The sequence below is a fragment of the Colletotrichum tamarilloi genome (genome assembly GCF_030869305.1).
Source record: "Colletotrichum tamarilloi strain Tom-12 chromosome Unknown Scaffold_1.1, whole genome shotgun sequence".
NCBI lineage: Eukaryota > Fungi > Ascomycota > Sordariomycetes > Glomerellales > Glomerellaceae > Colletotrichum > Colletotrichum tamarilloi.
In genome coordinates this window covers 838761-856357 of record NW_026849384.1, presented here as the reverse complement: position 1 = coordinate 856357, position 17597 = coordinate 838761, and the positions used below count along the sequence as shown (strand labels likewise).

The 17597-nt window shown below is 55.9% G+C and overlaps 8 protein-coding genes across 8 annotated transcripts; 4 read left to right on the top strand and 4 right to left on the bottom strand.

Annotated features, from left to right (window-relative positions):
* Positions 1 to 444: 444 nt before the first annotated feature.
* CTAM01_00286 (ER membrane protein SH3) lies at positions 445 to 1205 on the top strand (the record flags this gene model as incomplete). The annotated part of the gene is made up of 2 exons (XM_060516340.1): positions 445 to 532; positions 640 to 1205. 2 exons carry the CDS (start codon positions 445 to 447, stop codon positions 1203 to 1205), a joined length of 654 nt encoding a protein of 217 aa, XP_060388966.1.
* Positions 1206 to 1636: 431 nt separating this feature from the next.
* CTAM01_00285 (valyl-tRNA synthetase) lies at positions 1637 to 5203 on the bottom strand (the record flags this gene model as incomplete). The annotated part of the gene is made up of 5 exons (XM_060516339.1): positions 1637 to 2043; positions 2101 to 3569; positions 3621 to 4557; positions 4624 to 5058; positions 5173 to 5203. The coding sequence occupies 5 exons, from the start codon at positions 5201 to 5203 to the stop codon at positions 1637 to 1639; spliced, it is 3279 nt and encodes a 1092-aa protein (XP_060388965.1).
* Positions 5204 to 5954: 751 nt separating this feature from the next.
* On the top strand, positions 5955 to 7653 carry CTAM01_00284 (uncharacterized protein; the record flags this gene model as incomplete). The annotated part of the gene is made up of 3 exons (XM_060516338.1): positions 5955 to 6068; positions 6147 to 7083; positions 7130 to 7653. The coding sequence occupies 3 exons, from the start codon at positions 5955 to 5957 to the stop codon at positions 7651 to 7653; spliced, it is 1575 nt and encodes a 524-aa protein (XP_060388964.1).
* Positions 7654 to 7971: 318 nt separating this feature from the next.
* Positions 7972 to 9109, top strand: CTAM01_00283 (uncharacterized protein; the record flags this gene model as incomplete). Its single annotated transcript, XM_060516337.1, has 2 exons — positions 7972 to 8096; positions 8167 to 9109. 2 exons carry the CDS (start codon positions 7972 to 7974, stop codon positions 9107 to 9109), a joined length of 1068 nt encoding a protein of 355 aa, XP_060388963.1.
* Positions 9110 to 9428: 319 nt separating this feature from the next.
* CTAM01_00282 (uncharacterized protein) lies at positions 9429 to 10199 on the bottom strand (the record flags this gene model as incomplete). Its single annotated transcript, XM_060516336.1, has 1 exon — positions 9429 to 10199. The coding sequence occupies one exon, from the start codon at positions 10197 to 10199 to the stop codon at positions 9429 to 9431; it is 771 nt and encodes a 256-aa protein (XP_060388962.1).
* Positions 10200 to 11703: 1504 nt separating this feature from the next.
* CTAM01_00281 (RNA binding protein) lies at positions 11704 to 13241 on the bottom strand (the record flags this gene model as incomplete). The annotated part of the gene is made up of 7 exons (XM_060516335.1): positions 11704 to 12230; positions 12289 to 12436; positions 12490 to 12659; positions 12712 to 12743; positions 12799 to 12830; positions 13035 to 13133; positions 13194 to 13241. The coding sequence occupies 7 exons, from the start codon at positions 13239 to 13241 to the stop codon at positions 11704 to 11706; spliced, it is 1056 nt and encodes a 351-aa protein (XP_060388961.1).
* A 1039-nt stretch (positions 13242 to 14280) lies between these two features.
* CTAM01_00280 (uncharacterized protein) lies at positions 14281 to 15440 on the top strand (the record flags this gene model as incomplete). The annotated part of the gene is made up of 2 exons (XM_060516334.1): positions 14281 to 15363; positions 15420 to 15440. 2 exons carry the CDS (start codon positions 14281 to 14283, stop codon positions 15438 to 15440), a joined length of 1104 nt encoding a protein of 367 aa, XP_060388960.1.
* A 964-nt stretch (positions 15441 to 16404) lies between these two features.
* On the bottom strand, positions 16405 to 17279 carry CTAM01_00279 (ubiquitin-conjugating enzyme; the record flags this gene model as incomplete). Its single annotated transcript, XM_060516333.1, has 2 exons — positions 16405 to 16730; positions 16826 to 17279. 2 exons carry the CDS (start codon positions 17277 to 17279, stop codon positions 16405 to 16407), a joined length of 780 nt encoding a protein of 259 aa, XP_060388959.1.
* Positions 17280 to 17597: the final 318 nt, after the last annotated feature.

Genomic DNA, 17597 nt, shown 5'->3' with positions numbered 1-17597 from the left:
CGTAAGCACAACTCTACCTAGACGGAGGCCGTTATCAGTGGGCTAAGCTCTTTGCACAAAAATGCGAACCACGGATACGGATACAAGGAATTGGGGGGGGCATTTTTCTGCGAACAAACAAACGCACATACCACCCAACCTCTCTCTCTCTCTCTCTCTCTCTCCTCCGCCCGCGGTTTCTTGCCCCTCTTGATTACTTCAACTACACACGTAACTCCGTTCACCCAACCCCTCGTTGTTCGTGTTGCGCGATTGATAGCTATCAATTGCAATTGAACGTATCGGCTTTCTGACCTCGATCGAGAAGGTCAGCGGATATCTTTGACGAGTCGAGACCTTTGCGCTTTATAAAGCGAATTCTTTCGTCGCGACAGCAAGCTCGCGCGCATCATCGCTCTCTACCGCAACCACAAAGCCGGATAGCAGAACGAGAAACCGCCCAACATGTCCGGCTGGGTCGATTGGTCAAAGACCACGCAATCCCGCAACTACCGCGGCTCAACCTCCTTTGCGACGTTCATGATCATCGGGCGTACGTCCCCTCTCCTTTCCCCCCTCCCCCATCAGCAACTCGCGCATCGAGAGCGAGAACTCCTTGATCACGAACTCAACCGAGAAAACTAACAACTCACCAAACAGCAACCTGTTTCTTCCTAGGCATCCTCTTCGCCTCCTTCCCCTACGACTTCCCCCTCCTCTGGACCTCGGCCCCCGTCCCAGAAACCTTCTTCGCCCACCTCGAAACCCACCTCAAATTCATGCACCAATCGCCTCCCCTGATCGGCCGCCTCCTCAACATCATCGTCTTCACCGGCTTCCTCGGCTTCTTCATCAAGCTCTTCCGCCCCTCGGAAGCAAACGTCCTCTTTGACGGCGCATCCCTCGTCCTCTACCTCATCGGCGTCGGCGTCTACATTACCAACATCGTCAAGGGCCTCCGGTCCGTCAGCGCGGGCATCTGGGATGACCCCAACTTTACCGGAGAAGTGAAAGACGGCCCCGTCACGGGGGAGATTATTCTGGGCAAGGAGGATAGTTTAAAGGTGCTGGCGGCGAGCAATACCATTTTGGCGCTCGTGTTGGTTGGTGTGCTGGTGTTGCAGGCTGGGCAGTGGTATGCTGAGCGCAAGGACCGCGAGGACTTTGCGAAGCTGGAGAAGGAGGAGAAGGGGGCCAAGGGGTCTGCGAGTAAGAAGAAGCAGTAAAAAGCTGAACTCTTCTTTCTGGGTGCTCACGCAGGCGGGTATTGCGAGGATGGATCTAGGTCCTTGGGAGGTCTTAGGTAAAGTGAGGGGTTGCGAAATATCATGATTGGTTTGCCCTTCACATCGACTTTGATGGCTTTTAGGGTGGTTCTAGGTGACATTTGCTATTCGCATCGGAAATAAGGATCACTGTATGAGGCGCACCATCAATGGGCAAAGGCACATTATGCCTCATTCAAAATATATCATGTCTCAACGCCATTCTTTTTGAATTTTGACATTCGGGCTCTATTTAAACCCTAACCTCTCGATAAGGTAACAACGACAAGCAAAGAAATCCTGCCCCCTCAACTAGCAGTCCTATCGCATCTCTACCACAGATAAATGCGTCTACCTTTTTTTTACTCCTTATCCCACTCACACACAAGCCCTTACTCGAGCTTGAGCTGCTCAAACTGCTTAATCGTGTCCTCGAAACTCCTGGCCTCAGACTCGAGGTCGACGAGCTTCTGCTTGTCCAGCTTCTGGACGGCCTCGGCGACCTTCTCCTTGTAGATGGGGTCGTTGAGGACCTTATGCTGCTTGTCAATATTGGCGCGCGCCTTGTCGAGCCTCTTCTTGGCCTTCTCAACCTCGGCGTCGAGGTCGACGCGGCCCTTGACGTGAAGGTACACAGAGGCGGAGGAGGCGACGGGGAACGCGACGCAGCCGGCGGGACGGGCGGCGTCGGAGGTAATGATGTCGATGCCCGTGACGCCCTTGCCGCTAAGGGTTTTGATGGAGGCCACTTGGTCGTTGATGGTCTGGTGCGAGGTGGCATCGTGAGACTGGATAATAACTGATGATTGTGTCAGTGGGTGGGACCTACATCGCAACATCGGCACATGTGACTTACTCTTGCTCTCCTCCTTCTGAGCGTACTCACTCATGAGGGATCTCGCACCACGCGAGCATCCCAGGACAAGCTCGTACGCGGCCTCGGACTTGGGGTCATCAAACTTGGCGTCGTAGACGGGGTAGCTGGCAAGCATGATAGACCTGGTCTTGTCCTCAGGGCGGCGAGGCAGACGCTGCCACAACTCCTCCGTGAGGAAGGGTGTGAAGGGGTGGATCATGGTCAGCGCACCCTCCAACGCGGTGTACAGGGTCTGGACGGCGCTGGCGGCCTCCTCGGGGGTGCCATCCCTGATGATGGACTTGCTGTTCTCAATGTAGACATCGCAAAGGAAGTTGAGAATGTACTGGTACACGATACCAGTGGCCTGCTGGAAATCTCTCGCCGCCAGAGCGGTGTTGATCTCCTTGGCGGCGTTGTTGAGCTTGTGAAGGATCCACTTCTCCGCAAGAGTAACACCAACGGTAGCCTCCTTGGCGGGAACAAAGTCCGCGGGCAGGTTACCCAGGACATACTTGGACGCTTGCCAGATCTTGTTGCAGAACTTTCTCCAACCGGTCATGACCTTGACGTCAAAGTTGACATCACCGCTCGTCGATGTGAGCGCAGCCATGGTGAAGCGAAGACTGTCAGCACCGTTGCGAGGCAGACCATCAGGGAAGGCCTGCTTCTGGTACTTCTCGGCCTTGGCAACTTCGCTGGGGTGGAGGTTACCGGTGCGAAGCTTGGCGTGGAGGTCCTCGAGCTTGATACCAGCGATGGCGTCCAGGGGGTCAATGACGTTACCCAGAGACTTGCTCATCTTGCGGCCCTCGGAGTCACGGACGAGGCTGTGGCAGTACACCTCAGTGAAAGGAACCTGGCCAGTAAGCTTGATACCCAGCATGACCATTCTGGCAATCCAGAAGAACAGAATATCCCAACCAGTCTCGAGGACAGAGGTAGGGTACAACTCCTGCAGGTCTTGGGTCTTGTTGGGCCAGCCCAGGGTTGAGAAGGGCCACAGACCAGAAGAGAACCAGGTATCGAGCACGTCCTCATCTTGCTCAAGAGTGAAGTTCTTGCCGGGAAGGGCAGCCTTGGCCTTGGCCTCGGCCTCCTCGCGAGTCTTGCCAGCGAACCACCGCTTGTTGTCCAGGGAATCGGACTTCTCGCCCTCAACCTTGGCCAGGTACACAGGGCAACGGTGACCCCACCAAAGCTGACGGGAGATACACCAGTCGTTGATGTTGGCCATCCAGGCGTAGAAGCTGCGCTCGGAGGACTCGGGCTTGATCTTGATTCTGCCGTCCTTGACAGCGGCAACGGCATCGTCGGCCATGCTGCGCATGCTCATGTACCACTGGGGCTTCAGCAGAGGCTCAATGACGTCCTTGGAGCGCTCGCAAAGGGGAATAGTCATGGCGTTGTCCTTCTTGTCGACGTAGAGACCGAGCTGCTTGAGCTCCTCCTGGATGGCATAACGCACGCTAAAGAGGTTAGTTTGCATGAGGGTATGCGAGATCTGCGCAGTCACTTACTCGAATCTCTTCTGACCCTGGTACTTGCCACCATTCTCGTTGATGTTTCCATCATCAGTAAGAATGTTGATGAACTCGAGGCCATGCTTCTGGCCCAGGTTGAAATCGTTGGGGTCGTGGGCCGGGGTAAGCTTGACGGCACCGGTACCGAACTCCTTGTCGACATAGGTATCCGCAACGATGGGCATCAGACGACCCGGGATGATGGGGTGGATAGCCTTCTTTCCAACCAGGTGCGTATATCTAGGATCATCCGGGTGAACAGCGATACCTGAATCGCCCAGCATGGTCTCAATACGGGTGGTGGCAACCTCAAGATACTCATCGGTACCCTCAATCTGGTACTTGAAATGAATCAAAACACCAAACTCAATCTTCTTCTCGTAGCCGGGGACCTCCAACAATGTCCTTCCAGTCAGCTCCTTGTTGATAACCTCGAGGTTGGAAAGGGCGGTGGTGAGCCTGGAAGACCAGTTGACAAGTCTGTTGGCGCGGTAGATGGTACCCTCCTCGAAAAGTCTGACAAAGGTCTCGGCAACGGCGGCGGACAGGTTCGCGTCCATGGTGAAGGCCTCACGGCTCCAGTCGAAACTTCCTCCCATCTTTCGGAGAGCAGCGTTGATCTTGTCGTGGTATTCGCCCTTCCAGGCCCAGACCTTGTCGACAAAGTCCTCACGGCCGAGGTCGTGACGGGTCTTTCCTTCTCTCCTCCAGAGCATGTTCTCGACAACGCTCTGTGTCGAGATACCGGCGTGATCGCAACCGGGGATCCAGAGCGTCGTCTTGCCCAACATGCGGTTCCATCGAATCATGATATCTTGAAGGGAGTCGCCAAGGGCGTGGCCCAAATGCAGGGCACCGGTGACGTTAGGAGGAGGGTGAGCGATGACGAACTTGCCCGCGGGCTTAACCTTGCCCTCGGCAGTGAATTCGGGCTCTGTTGAGGTTGTATTAGCTCACGCAAGACCTCCCACAAGAAAGGGGTGCGACCGGTATCACGTACTGAAGAAGCCTTCCTTCTCCCACCAGTCATACCAGGCACTCTCGACAGCTTCTGGGTGATACGCCTTGAAGTGGGGGTCCTCGAGGGGCTTGAGGCGCTTCTTCTCTCCCTTGGGGGTATCTTCAACGTATTCAGGGATAGCCTCTTCCTCCTTCTTCTCGGCCTTGGCCTTCTTCTCCTTGTTCTTGGATGCAGCGGGGGCTGCGGCGGCCTTTGCGGCCTTCTCGGCCAACTTCGCCTTGAATTTGGCGTCCTTTTCGGCCTTCTTGCGCTCCTTCTCCAATTCCTTCTCGGTCTTCACCTTGGGAGGTGCGCCAGCGGTCGCACCAGCATCCTGACCGGCGGCATGGGTGGCGGACGTCGAGGCAACCTGGGCCTTGGTTTCGTTTGAGACGGCAGGAGGAACCTCCTCCTTGAGGCCCTCAGTAGCGCCGACTGGGAAGGAGACACATGGGTCAGCTCAATGTCTGAAAGCGTCACAATGGCAATTGGGCCGGGAGGCATCGTGAGAATGTGGGGTGTGGGATGGGGGAGGAGGGGCTTGCGCACTGGGGTTTCCGCGTCCGCTGTCGGTGGCCATGGTGGCACGTGTCTGTAGGAAAGGTCGAAGACGGGGAGGACGTGGACGTAGACTGAGTGATGGAGGGCGCACGCGGAGTGCTCGAAGAAATATTGAGTTGGACGTGGTGGATATGGTTGCGAAGAAGCCCGGGGAGGTGGGCTTCGACTGATGGTAAAATACAAAAAAATCTCCAAAGGTCTCCGAGGAGGGGCAAGCAACTATGACTCGGCGGTCTGATTGCAGCACTTCGCGGATTTGAGTCACAGGATTGGGTGTTCGAGGAGGAGGGCCTTGGAGGGGTCATGCAGCTAAAATTCGGGTGCGAGCCACAGGCGCAGGGAACCTGAGGTGCTCAAGTCCGATTTACCAGCCACAAGCAAGGGGGGTTTATCGATGACTTGCCTTATCGATAACGAGTATCCGTTCCTCAGAGCCGATAAGGTACCAAAGTTCCATTGGGATGAGTCGCACGCCGCTTCTGCCCCTGGTGCATTTTCCTGCCGCCGCATTGAACCTGGGAAGCTCAAGCTCCAGCCACACCAATCAAGGTCGTTGGATAATTCATCATACATTCATTCACTTTCTACCTTCCAAAGCTGGAGCAGTTGCGGAAACCTGACTCACACAAGACCTCAATTCGATTCAATGGGTTTGTAAGGAAAGGGAGGAATCTCATCAGCATATGCGTCTGTGATTAACAATCCAGTTGCGGACGAAAAAGAAGCGTTCCGAGACCTCGGCCCAGCCTGGACGTGGTAATCGTGACGCGATGTATATCCAGAGAGCCATCCCCCGGTTCGCTCAGTGTGCTAGACATTCATTGGCTAGACGAGGATATAAAACTGCATGCTTTTCTGTCCACGGGAATGAAGAGAGCTGGCAGGTGAGCCTGCCGGGGAAAAAAAAGAGATCTTCCTTGCATCGAGATCTCATATCTCATTAATACTGACCGCGTGAATAGGGTACCCTCGTTCAGAGAGTGACCAAGACTGTCAGGTCTTTACAGAAAGCAGGCCTCGAGAAAGATGACGGCGCGGTTGTAGTACTTGCTTCCCGGCCATATGCGTCGTGGCTGCTAGATGAAAAGTTTATGGCCGCATTGCTGCGACCCTTTGGGGATTCGAAATCATCCGGCGATGTGGGTCGCGAATTCAACGCTCTTACCGGTGCAGTCGATGGGCTTCACCCCCTTCGTGCATTCGGTGACATCCCACACGGATTCTCATTCTACTACGGGCCAAAGGATATGATCATGCCGAGGCTGTGGCAGGGGAAGAGCCCTAACATGCAGTCTGCTCCTCGTAGCAACGACAAGCTGAACGCTGCCATTACGTTTTCCTACGGGTCGAAGCCTGGCAGTTACGTATGCACACTTCCCTTGGCGAACACGATCTTTCAGAATGGCCTTCAGTCGACTCTCATCGCTAGCCGCTGGAAAGTCAACCTGAAGGGGGGTTTGGATCTGGTCGAGCGCGAAGAGCGACGGGCTCAGGAAGTCAACATCTACACCAGAGGGAGCGATCACACCAACTCGATTCAGGCACCCCTGGTCCCCATCACGGCTCCGCGGAAGATCGTATCGGGCCTGGGCAACATCATCAGGCAGGTCGACGTAGATGGTAAAGAGACGCCTGCTTCTGCGGAGCTCGAGACGGCTGTCCAAGCGCTCTTCGATAGGCGGACGGCAGAGGGCCATGAGTTCCCTCCGGGCCCCGTAGGTGTATGGGGAGTTGTTTGTCCCCCTGGCGATGACCAAGCGGGAACCATTGAGTTCTTGAACCGTTTGTCCGAGACAGCGTCAAAGGTACGGAACGCTGGAGACGAGTGGTCCATGGTCCTGAATACGAAGGAATATATGAAATGGCTCATCAATAGGGGTGCCAGGGTCTACAAGATTCGTAAGTTGAACACCCAGCCCAACAATGAGTAAGCTCATCTAACCAGAGAATGAAGAGAGCGGCGGCGGCGGCTGGGGGAAGAAGGCAGGCCTCCTTTCGCTCGATCCCGAAGTCAAGTATTCCGCTTCCTCTGAGGAAGAGGATCTTGACAGCTTCATCCGTTCCTTTGAGAACCGGAACGACGGTGGCGGCGACGCCGAACAAGGCGTCATCGCTCCGGGCTCGTACATTCAATACTTTGTCGCTCCGCCCTTCACCGCCGCCAAAGCGAATACGGCAGCGGAAGGCGAATCTCAGTTCACCGACTCCTTTGGAGTGACGGATGACGCGCGGTTAGAGGCATCGCCAGTTCCCGCTTCGCGAGACTGGAAACAAATCCGGCACCAGTTTGGAGCGGTGACAACCCACGGGCTCTTCCTTGAGTGCAGGTCGCTGCATCCTCTCGTCCGTGAGACGAAGCTGGACGTGCCCGGAGCGTGGATCGGACATTTAGGACTCCCTGACCAAAAACGTTCCAAGTTCAGAAGGCTTAGCCTGCACACGGAGAAAGGCTTGGGAGCCTCAAGCTAAGATGTAAAATCTATGGATGTAAGACTAGGGGGGAAAACTACTGTAATTGTTTTTTTAGGGAATGAGCTCTGATACGTATTTTCTCTCGTCGTCGCTGCAAAGCTTGAGCCGGTCATCCGGTGTCGTGGTGTAGGTAATCGGGAGGGTTTTGACGAAAAAGAACTGACGCAATTCTGTAACTTGCAGCTCAGATCGCCGCAGGTGGATATGCATACTCTTTCTCTTCCATACATCTCATTCTTTATCAACGGGAGGTAACTCAAGCATTTAGACAGATAATTTAGACGACATAATCCTCAACGTCCCGCTTCCTCGATCATGGCCGCAACCAACGTGACGCCCTCAAAGATCGGAGTCATCTCCATCGGCGACATGGGCGTCGGCATCGCCAAGCTCCTCATTGCCAAAGGCTTTCAAGTCGCAACGAACTGCAAAGGCCGCAGGTAAATTCAAACACTCTCCACCTGTATGAAGTAAACATTCGATATCACCTTGGAACTAACATTGCTACAGCGAGGACACCCTCCAACGAGCCCGCGACGCAAAAGTAGAGCTCCTAGACACAGACGAAGCCCTAGCATCCCAGTGCGCCGTAATCCTCTCCGTCGTGCCCCCGCGCGACGCAGAAGCCACCGCGGAGCGCATCATCGACGCCCTCGCCGGCACTGCATCGTCGCGCGAGACACCCCTCTACTTCATCGACATGAACGCCGTCGCCCCCTCCACCTGCAAATCCATCGCCGCCTCCTTCGCCCGCGCCCGCACCCCCGCACGCTTCGTCGACGCCTGCATCATCGGCGCCCCGCCCAGGCCCAAATCCGCCCCCAACGCCGGCACAAACGTCTCTGCCTCGGCCCCACCGCCCGGTACCGGCGACGACGACAACGACCCGGATGCGTGGTACGTCCCGGGCATGCCCATGTCCGGCCCCGACAAGCTATCCGACCTCTCCCTCCCAGGTTCCTCCCCAGACGACGCAAATGCATCCTTCGGCGCCCGTCTAAGCGCAACCCTAGGCGGCAACCACATCTCCGACTCCATCGGCGCCGCCTCGGGCCTGAAAATGTGCTTCGCCTCCCTCTCAAAGGGCTTCACCGCCATCGCCACCCAGGCCTTCACCTCGGCCCACAGGATGGGCGTGCTCCCCCACCTGCGCGACGAGCTCGCCGCCCGCCTCCCCTCGCACCTGCAGTCCGCGGAAAAGGGCGTCGTGACGATGCCGCCCAAAGCGTACCGCTGGGTCCGCGAGATGGAGGAGATCGCCAAGACGCACGCCGAGGAGGGCGGGTTCGGGCCCGAGTTGTTTGTCGGCGCGGCGGGCGTGTATAAGTCCGTGGCGGAGGATTCGCCGCTGGGCGGGGAGAAGATTGGCAAGAGGAAGAGGGGCACGACGGTGGAGGACGTTGCTGCTGCTTTGACGGAGGGGTTTGAGAGAAAGAAGAAGAAGACGGACTGAAGACTGATTCACTCTCCCCATAAGTACAACTTGGACGAAATGTAGATTTCAGGCAAAGGGTCAAAAGTAGCTTTGAAGACTTAAACATTGTCTCAGTTACATGTCAACGCTGCACTCGTTTGTTTGAAGTTTTCCAAAGATCGCTCTCGACGCCATTCGTACCATGAACCATATGCTGCCTGCCCAAACCTCCTAGCGCCTCCTATCCCCAGTACTATTACACCATGATCCATTATGCGCCGGCCAGGATACTCTTACACTATATAACATCATCGCACCTTCGTCACAAAATTCGTTGTCCTTATTCCAATAACAGATATTATAACACTGACAGCGTCAGGTCACCAGAGAGCTTCGCCTTGATGTGCACCTCGACGTCCAGGTTGAGTCTGAGGTCAACAATAAAGCCTCGCTCGCCTTCGTGTAAGATTTCTCGCGGGTTCTTCTCGCGTTGAGGTCGCGGTGTAGAGAAGTCGGGACCGCCAGGAGGGAGCTCGCCACCATCCTCGGGCATCTCAGTTATCGGAGCTCTCAGGGAGAGATTCATATCCGACGGTCGCCGACGACACGCCGGAGGCCGCCGGATCGGTGGGAACGCTGATGATGATGATGACGATGAGCTACTCGTGGTGTCCGTGTCAGATGCCAGCGCAGACGCGCTGTTCTCGCCGAGGCGCGGCACTCTTCTAGGTGCGGCCCGTCGGTTTAAATGGCCTGACCGGAGTGGTACCGGGTCGACTAGTTGCTCATCTTCCGAAGGCATCGCTGTCGATGGTGCTGGCGCAGGCCGAGGGGCAGCTGGGCGTCTTCTGGCAGGCCTCGACGCCGACTGTCCCGAGCCTGACTGATTAGGCTTTGGGTTGGCAGCGCCTTCCCCAGCGTCATCGGTCTCCCTGTCGCGGTCAGAGCCGTCCGACGCAGGTCTCCTACTCAAGTCTGATCCCTGTGGCCGCGACGGTCTCCTCCGCTGCTTGGGTGGTTGAGATTTGGGCCGGGGCCGTGATTGTTGCTGGGAGTTATTTGGTGTAAGTATAGTGTTATTGTTGTGTGAAGCTGGCGACGGGCCCTCCGTGTGCTGGGCTGATTCCATCCCGTGTAAGTGATGAAGAGTCTGCCCAGTAGAACCGGTTGATGGATGATGACGGAGTGTAAGTTGATCAAGAGTTGTTTGGATTAACTGTGTATATACTGAACACGACGATGGTGGTTGCGTATGTTCCGCTGATGTCAAAAGTTAAGATGTTGGAGATTCGAGGGTTGAAACAAACCCTCGTGTCGCGCTCTGCAGGTGGTTTGCCTCTTTATGTGTCGATCGTTATTCTCACGATTCAGTCGTACAGCGAAGGGCGCAAGACGGGCCTTCGTGCTCGGGAGAGGTGATATAAGTCTGTACTATCACTAGCAGCCGTCATATTGTTGCGCTTGCCCTATCGTCGGTCCGTTTAGAGTCGCCAGGTCGATGGTAGCAATCGGTGTCTCCGTTTGAATAAAGTGTGGTCGTGTCCGTGTTCACGGTTCACCGTCGACTCTCCATTCCGGTTGCAACGATTTCCAAGGTTTGAGGTGACGGTGGGAAGAGTGAGGCAAGGTAGACGCCGGGAGAGAGCTGGAGTGTTGTGGTGGGAGACTTGGGGGAGACGGGAAGGTGAGAGGCGCAGACTGGGGGCCGGGGAGTTGGAGTGGGCATTTACCTTAGTGCCAGAGCTTCTTCCTGCGACGTGCAAACGCGGGCGCGGGCGAGGTGCATGCACCCTGACGTTGCAGGCCGGGACGTGCACTTGGCGGGGGACCTGGGGCGACATGGGTGATTTTTCTTGGTTTTTGGAGGACCGTTGCCAAGTTATATGTCACACTCTTCACATGCATGGAGGGTCCCCGACGATCGCAAACTTGATTTTTTAGGGGGCGGCGCCGCGGCGGCTCACTCGTGGACCTCCCCAGATAGGCATGTCCCTTGTTTTGACGACTGCGATTTACGGGCACTGCAGTTTATGTACGGACATCCAGTCAAGCCAGTCTCACCCATACCGAGACATGCCCTGCTCTTTGCCGCATAGGTGAAGGTGAGCCTGGTTGGACAACCAGGCCCTAGCACACCGAGGTACCCAGGAACAGCCGCTACCATCGATAACTCGTCCTTGTTGAGTTGCTCCAGTCTCCAGGGGGCCCAAAGCGGCGAAAACGGGGATCTGCAAACCTACCGAGTAACATCGGCAGGAATATTTCAGGAAATCTTCGGCGGACCACTCGGGCAAGTGGACACAGAAGCCACGGAGGCAATGCCGAAGAAAAGGGTCCAAGATTCCAAAATCCTTGATTGGTGCCCTGGTTCACTCGAGTCCCTGATTTTGGACCATGCGCGAACTGTAATCCGGATTCAGATCAGGTTCATCGACAAGCTGATGGTGTTATTGTTGACTTCTATAGTTAATGGTCCACGATGCTATTGGTGAAGGCGCACAATGGGGGGTTTTCTGACAACTGGCTTTCCACGTGTCTCAACCAGGCTTCTCCTCTCTCGTAACTTGGTCTGAGGACTGGCCCGAGACATTCCGTGCAGCATAAACTAAGGTCAGACTGAGCTGGACCAGTGTTTACTCGATCATATCGATATCATCGTTCGCGGCGGGGACCGCGGCAGCGGCAGCGCCACCGTTCGGCTGAGGCGCAGCCTCTCCGGAGTTGCCTCCGCCAAAGTAGTCAGCCATCTCGGCATCCAGTTCCTCCTGTGTCTTCCGAGTACGACCGTCTCTACCCGAGCGGCCACCTCTTCCACCTTCTTGGTCTCTGCCGCCATCTCTACCACCGTCTCTGCCACCATCTCTACCGCCTTCTCTGCGAGCTCCAGGTCTGCGTCCGCCACCACCGCCACCGTTTCCGCGCCGGCGGGGCATAGGGCTTCGCGAACGGTTTCCACGGCTTCCGGGGACGTATCTGTCAATGCCTCTCTCAGCAGCCTCGTCGACATCGTATCTTCGTCCAGGGGACATGGATCTCGAGCGACCGCCGGGAGCAGAGATTCGCTCTGCAAGTGGACGGCCCGGCATCACCGCCGAGTCAAAGGGGTTGCGAGATCGACCGCCGGCTCCACCGCCAATGATTGACAGTTTGATGGGTTGGCCTGAGATGTTAGTCTTTGAACTGCCACTGACAAATTGACTCGAAAAAAAGGCACTTACCGTTAGCATTAGCACCGTCAAACTGCTTGATCGCGTCCAAAGCATCCTCGCGGGACTCCATCGTGACGAAGGCAACGCCCTCCGAGCGACCAGCGCGATCATACTTGAGATCCAACTTCGCGACAGGGCCGATTCTGTTAAACAATTCCTGCACAAGCTTTAGTCCGGGCCACGGTATTCGACACCTTTAGGGGAGCATACTTCCAAGTCGTCAGGAGTCAACTCGTAGTGGATGTTCTCGACGCGGATTTTCGAGCTGCTCGAATCTCTGTGACATCCAATCAGCGTATGCTCGGATGGATTACGGCACAAAACTTGCCTTTGCTCAGGCTCGTCGCGTCTCCGTCGAGGGGCCGGCGCACGGCGATTGTCTGCTCCGCTTTAGCTCATGTTGTAGGTGTGGTATAGGATATTCGGTCGTACCGTGCTCTTCGAATCGATCGTGAACCCATTCACTATTCGCAGGATTAGCTCACTGCCACCTTGGGAGTTCATTCTGCGTGGAAATACCTATCGAGGTTTCTAGGCTCGTCACGGAAGGACTGTATCGCAGGACGGCGACACCTGTTAGCTGTGCCATTGCAATCGACAGGTACCGCTCCCGGCCTTCAACAAGACGGTCGGCATGGAACCGAAAGCTGCGCGGTAGTCGTGGTCGACCGGGATGAGGAGGGAGGAGGGTCATTCAACCTGGACAATCAGCCTGGAGATCTACCAGGTGACGGGTTGTGTATGCGGCATCGTACCTTTCTAACGCCGTCGCGAGGATATTCCTGGCGTTCGCGTTCGCGTCTTCGGGGGGCGCCTCTACCGTTTCCACGGTTGTTGCGAGGGCCGTCGCTCTTCTGCAATTATTTTGGTCAGATCCGAGGTCGCATATCGTACAAGGCTGCGGGTTTCCTTACCTTCTCGCCAAGGATCTCGTCAAGGCTGCGGTCCAGCTTGTCCGCCATGATGATTTGTTGGGTGGAAGTATGTTCAGAAAAGAATCTATGCAACCCAAGATGTCGAATTGGGTGGTCAAAAAAATCACCTCGGTACCGTGGGAGGTGAACTTTGCTGCAGGATGTAAAAGGGACAACAATGCTGATCGCGACTCAAGTGACCGAGTGCAGTAGACGCAGCTGGTAAAGGCAGGCACGGCTGACCGCGGATTGAATGGAGCATCCGACCGCCAAAGAAGTGTGGCGCACGCTGCGCTAGGGACAAAGTGGGTACGTGGCTGAAGCCCCTCGACTCTGCTGGAACTTTGCTTGAATAGGTTAGCACCAATTGGCTTCGAGATGTATGTATGTATGTAGAACAGGAAATCTGGAAATAGCTCCCCATGTTTTGACGCCTGGCGGGCTCCCCACTACAGGTCTCAGGGGTCCGAGTAATCCACTCCATTTGACCCACCTCAGACTCCCAGTGGCTTCCCATCCGCCCACCGTTATCCACTCAGTCAGTGGAGTGAACCCGCCAGTACAAGCACCAAATAGCGCTGCTGGTCGCAAGCTTTACAGGCGCTGTCTCGCTTGTCTCGCCTGTATCATCCGTGCCGTCAGCGCCCTGCGTCCCCTGATGTGAGGCAGGAGGATCTCTCGGCCCGGAATTAGTCCTCGAGGGAGATGAAGCTAAGCCCCTTTTGTCGTCTGAAGTGTAACTTTACTGTAGAGCTGTCCTCCCGATGCGCCTCCCTTGAGTCGACCAGCCCGCCAGAAGTAGGAATCTCGTATCTGGCCAATTTCTTCACTCCCTCGGCGAGAGACACACGGGAAGGAGCGCTCAGTGTCATCTTTCATATCTATTGCATGGCACCCCCGATTCCCTGCGACAAAGGAAAGAAAACCGTACCTGTTCTTCTTAGGACCCAATACCCGCGATAACCAAAGCTCGCTTGCAGCTTCGCGAAAGCCAAGCCAAGCCAAAAAACCATCGAACAACCACCTCTGATCCCTCGACAACCTTTATGATTTCCGCATAGTCCCCCTACTCGTCAGATTGCCTGCCATGGCCCGTCCCATGGGGACAGTTCGCTTGAAGAAGGCGAACCCGGTAACCCTCGTCCTCGGCGCCGTCCTCTGCATCTTTATCGTCGTCTTCCTCATCGGACCTTCCAAGTCAACAAAGGCAGAGCCAGCCGGTACCGCCTCCCACCATCTATCACCTCCTACCGCCCCATACCGAAAGAAGGCCAAGGGCGACACGAGACCGCCGCCCGTCGTCCGCTACAACCTCAACAATGTCACCATCACGACCGACCCCATCGGCAACCGCGAATCCGTCCTCATCCTGACGCCGATGGCGCGGTTCTACCAGGAATACTGGGATAACCTCTTGAACCTCAACTACCCTCACGACCTCATCTCCCTCGGCTTCATCCTTCCCAAGACCAAGGAAGGAAACGCAGCGACCGCGGAGCTACAAGAGCAAATCACAAAGACCCAGGGCTCAGAGAAGAACCGCTTCAAGAGCATCGTTATCATGCGCCAGGACTTTGAGCCGGCCATCGCATCCCAGGACGAGGGCGAGCGGCACAAGATGGAGAACCAAAAGGCCAGGCGCGCCGTCATGTCAAAAGCCCGCAACTCGCTGCTCTTCACGACCCTGGGCCCCCAGACGTCGTGGGTGCTCTGGCTCGACGCCGACATTGTCGAGACCCCGCCGACCCTGATCCAGGACCTGGCGGCGCACGACAAGCCCGTCATCGTCCCCAATTGCTTCCAGCGCTACATGAACACGGAGACCAAGAAGATGGAGGAGCGGCCCTACGACTTCAACAGCTGGCAGGACAGCGAGATTGCGCAAAAGATGGCCGAGACAATGGGCCCCGACGACATCCTGCTCGAGGGATACAAGGACATGCCGACATACCGCGCGCTGATGGCGTACTTGGGCACTGATGAGAAGGATAAGTCGGTGGAGATCCCCTTGGACGGCGTCGGCGGTACTGCCTTGCTTGTCAAGGCAGATGTCCACCGCGACGGGGCCATGTTCCCACCCTTCTCCTTCTATCACCTCATTGAGACTGAAGGTTTCGCCAAGATGGCGAAGCGCCTAGGCTGGCAACCGTTCGGACTCCCGAATTACAGAGTAAGTAGACCTCGTCAAGATGTCATTGATCTACACAACCGCTCACACTACTTCAGGTTTATCACTACAATGAGTAAGGGCAAGGCATCACGATGGATGTGATCTGGGAAACAAAATGACGAGTACATCACGCCTTTCATCTAGAGGTGTTCAATGGAAAACAGAAAGTTGAAACATCCCCCACCCACCTCTTAGTCGCCAACAGCATCGGTGGCGGTATTACGAATTTTACGCGCGGAACAGACCTCATTGGAAAGAAACCTCATATGCTCCTTTACCCCTATGTGCAGATTACCCCCTTTCTTTCGTATCTTGCCAAAACATAATTGCGTTCCACTTTCTTCGGATGGGAAATGGCGGCCGGGGGGTTGGGCAACGGGCGTTCTCTGCAGTACATTTCACACAGCAAACTACATAAACAAATCTGGGAGTCTGGTGGAATATCGGAGGGATTAGCTGGTTAAAGGGGGTGGGAGAAGGCTTCACTTCTGACCATTGGCTTCTCGAGGGTGTAAGATGAAAAACAACGACGCGCCGCGAGGAATCGAGAGGGGGGTGCGGTGACGAATCGTGGGTTGAGCAAGATATCGGCGGCATTAGAGAGAGCACCTATTCCATGTTTTCAAGGGCTCTAGTGTGATAGAACAAATGATATTGTATCTCAAAGTGAGCTTCTCGCTGCAATTATACAATCTGTCATTGAGTGATGATGATAGCCCTCTGGGTACTCCCTACCAAACGAGCCTTCCGTCCTTTCCCTTCCCAGCCCATCCCGTTCCATGTACATTTTATGTATGTGATCTTGTCAAGTTATCTTTATCCAAAAACATAAGCCACTGCTGAAATCCAACCCAAATTCTCTCCCTTTAGAAGACTGGACCGCATCAGTCTACCAGCCAGCTAGGCAGGGTAACGTTCTCCCAAGTCAGACTATGCCGCCTCCAAGCTACGATGACAGCGACAGCCTTCACCCCGCAAATCAACCTCCCCTCGCCTCCCCAATTCCTAACGGCCCTCCATCTACGGTCCTCTACGACCCCTCTACGGCCCATCATACCGCCCCTCGTCATCGCGGCACCAAAACTCAACGAGCGCGCGCGTGCCCAGCACGTCCCCGCCGCGCAGCAGCGCCGCGACGTCGACGTTGAGCGGCGAGTCCGTCTCCGGGTAGGCGAGCAGCGTGCGCACGGCGCGCACGCTCTCGAGGACGCTGTAGGCGGGCGTCCAGGCGTCCTTGAGCAGGTCGAGGCAGATCTCGCCCGTCTGCAGCGCAATGTTGGCGTGGACCACAGGCGTCGCGAAGCGTATCGTCGGCGGGCGGATGGGGTAGTCTGTCGGGATCTGGATGTGTAGGAGCCAGCGGCCCTCTGTGTCGTTGGATTAAGTATTAGCTATGGTCCCCAAGATGGAAAGAGGGGGGGTGATTGTGCAAGGGAAGAAGAAGAAGAGAGAGAAGACCTACCATCATACCCGTTCCCGATCCCCCGCCCGTTGACAACAGCCTCCCACGTCAACAGATCCTCATCGTCGACGGGGCCCAACCTCTCGATGCCCCTCTCCTCCTTCTTCTCCGACCGCCACACGTCGAGCTCCTTTATGAGCCTCTTGATCGCGCCGCGCCCGTCCGACGTGGACTTTGACTTTGACTTCTTGCTGCCACGGTCTCGTTCTCCTCCGCCTCCTGGCGCCGCGCCCGAGGGATTGGTCTGGGAATCGGGCAGGTTCTGAATGCGCCACGACATCTTCGACAAGTTGGGATTCCTGTCTCCTGCTTGCAATCCGGGCTGTGCGCGCGATGGATGGACGGACGGATGGACGGACGGAGGGGGGAGGACCTGTGGTTCGACTGATAGGCTCCTGGAGCTTATGGGTCGCAAGTAAGGGAGGGAAGACAGCCAATTGGTACGTAATCGCATATGAGTTGATGTGGTTCACGACAGTGTTCGAGTAGATTCTCGGAGCAAGCTAGCTATATGAATAGCTGTTGATAATCTTTTTGGATTGGGGGGAAAGCTTTGGGGCAATCCCCAAGCCGATGGGCTGGGTTTAACTTAGTTACCTTACCTTAGCAGTAGCCGAGCCACGCTCTCCAGCTTCCCCAGGGTGCCAATGAGACGTACCTTGTGACGCGACAGGATACCTAGGTGGGTCCTGTGGGTTCAGCCGAGGTTTCCCACACCGGCTCTCGACTCCGGGTTCAGTCCGGCATCTGACCAACATCATCCGCATCGTCC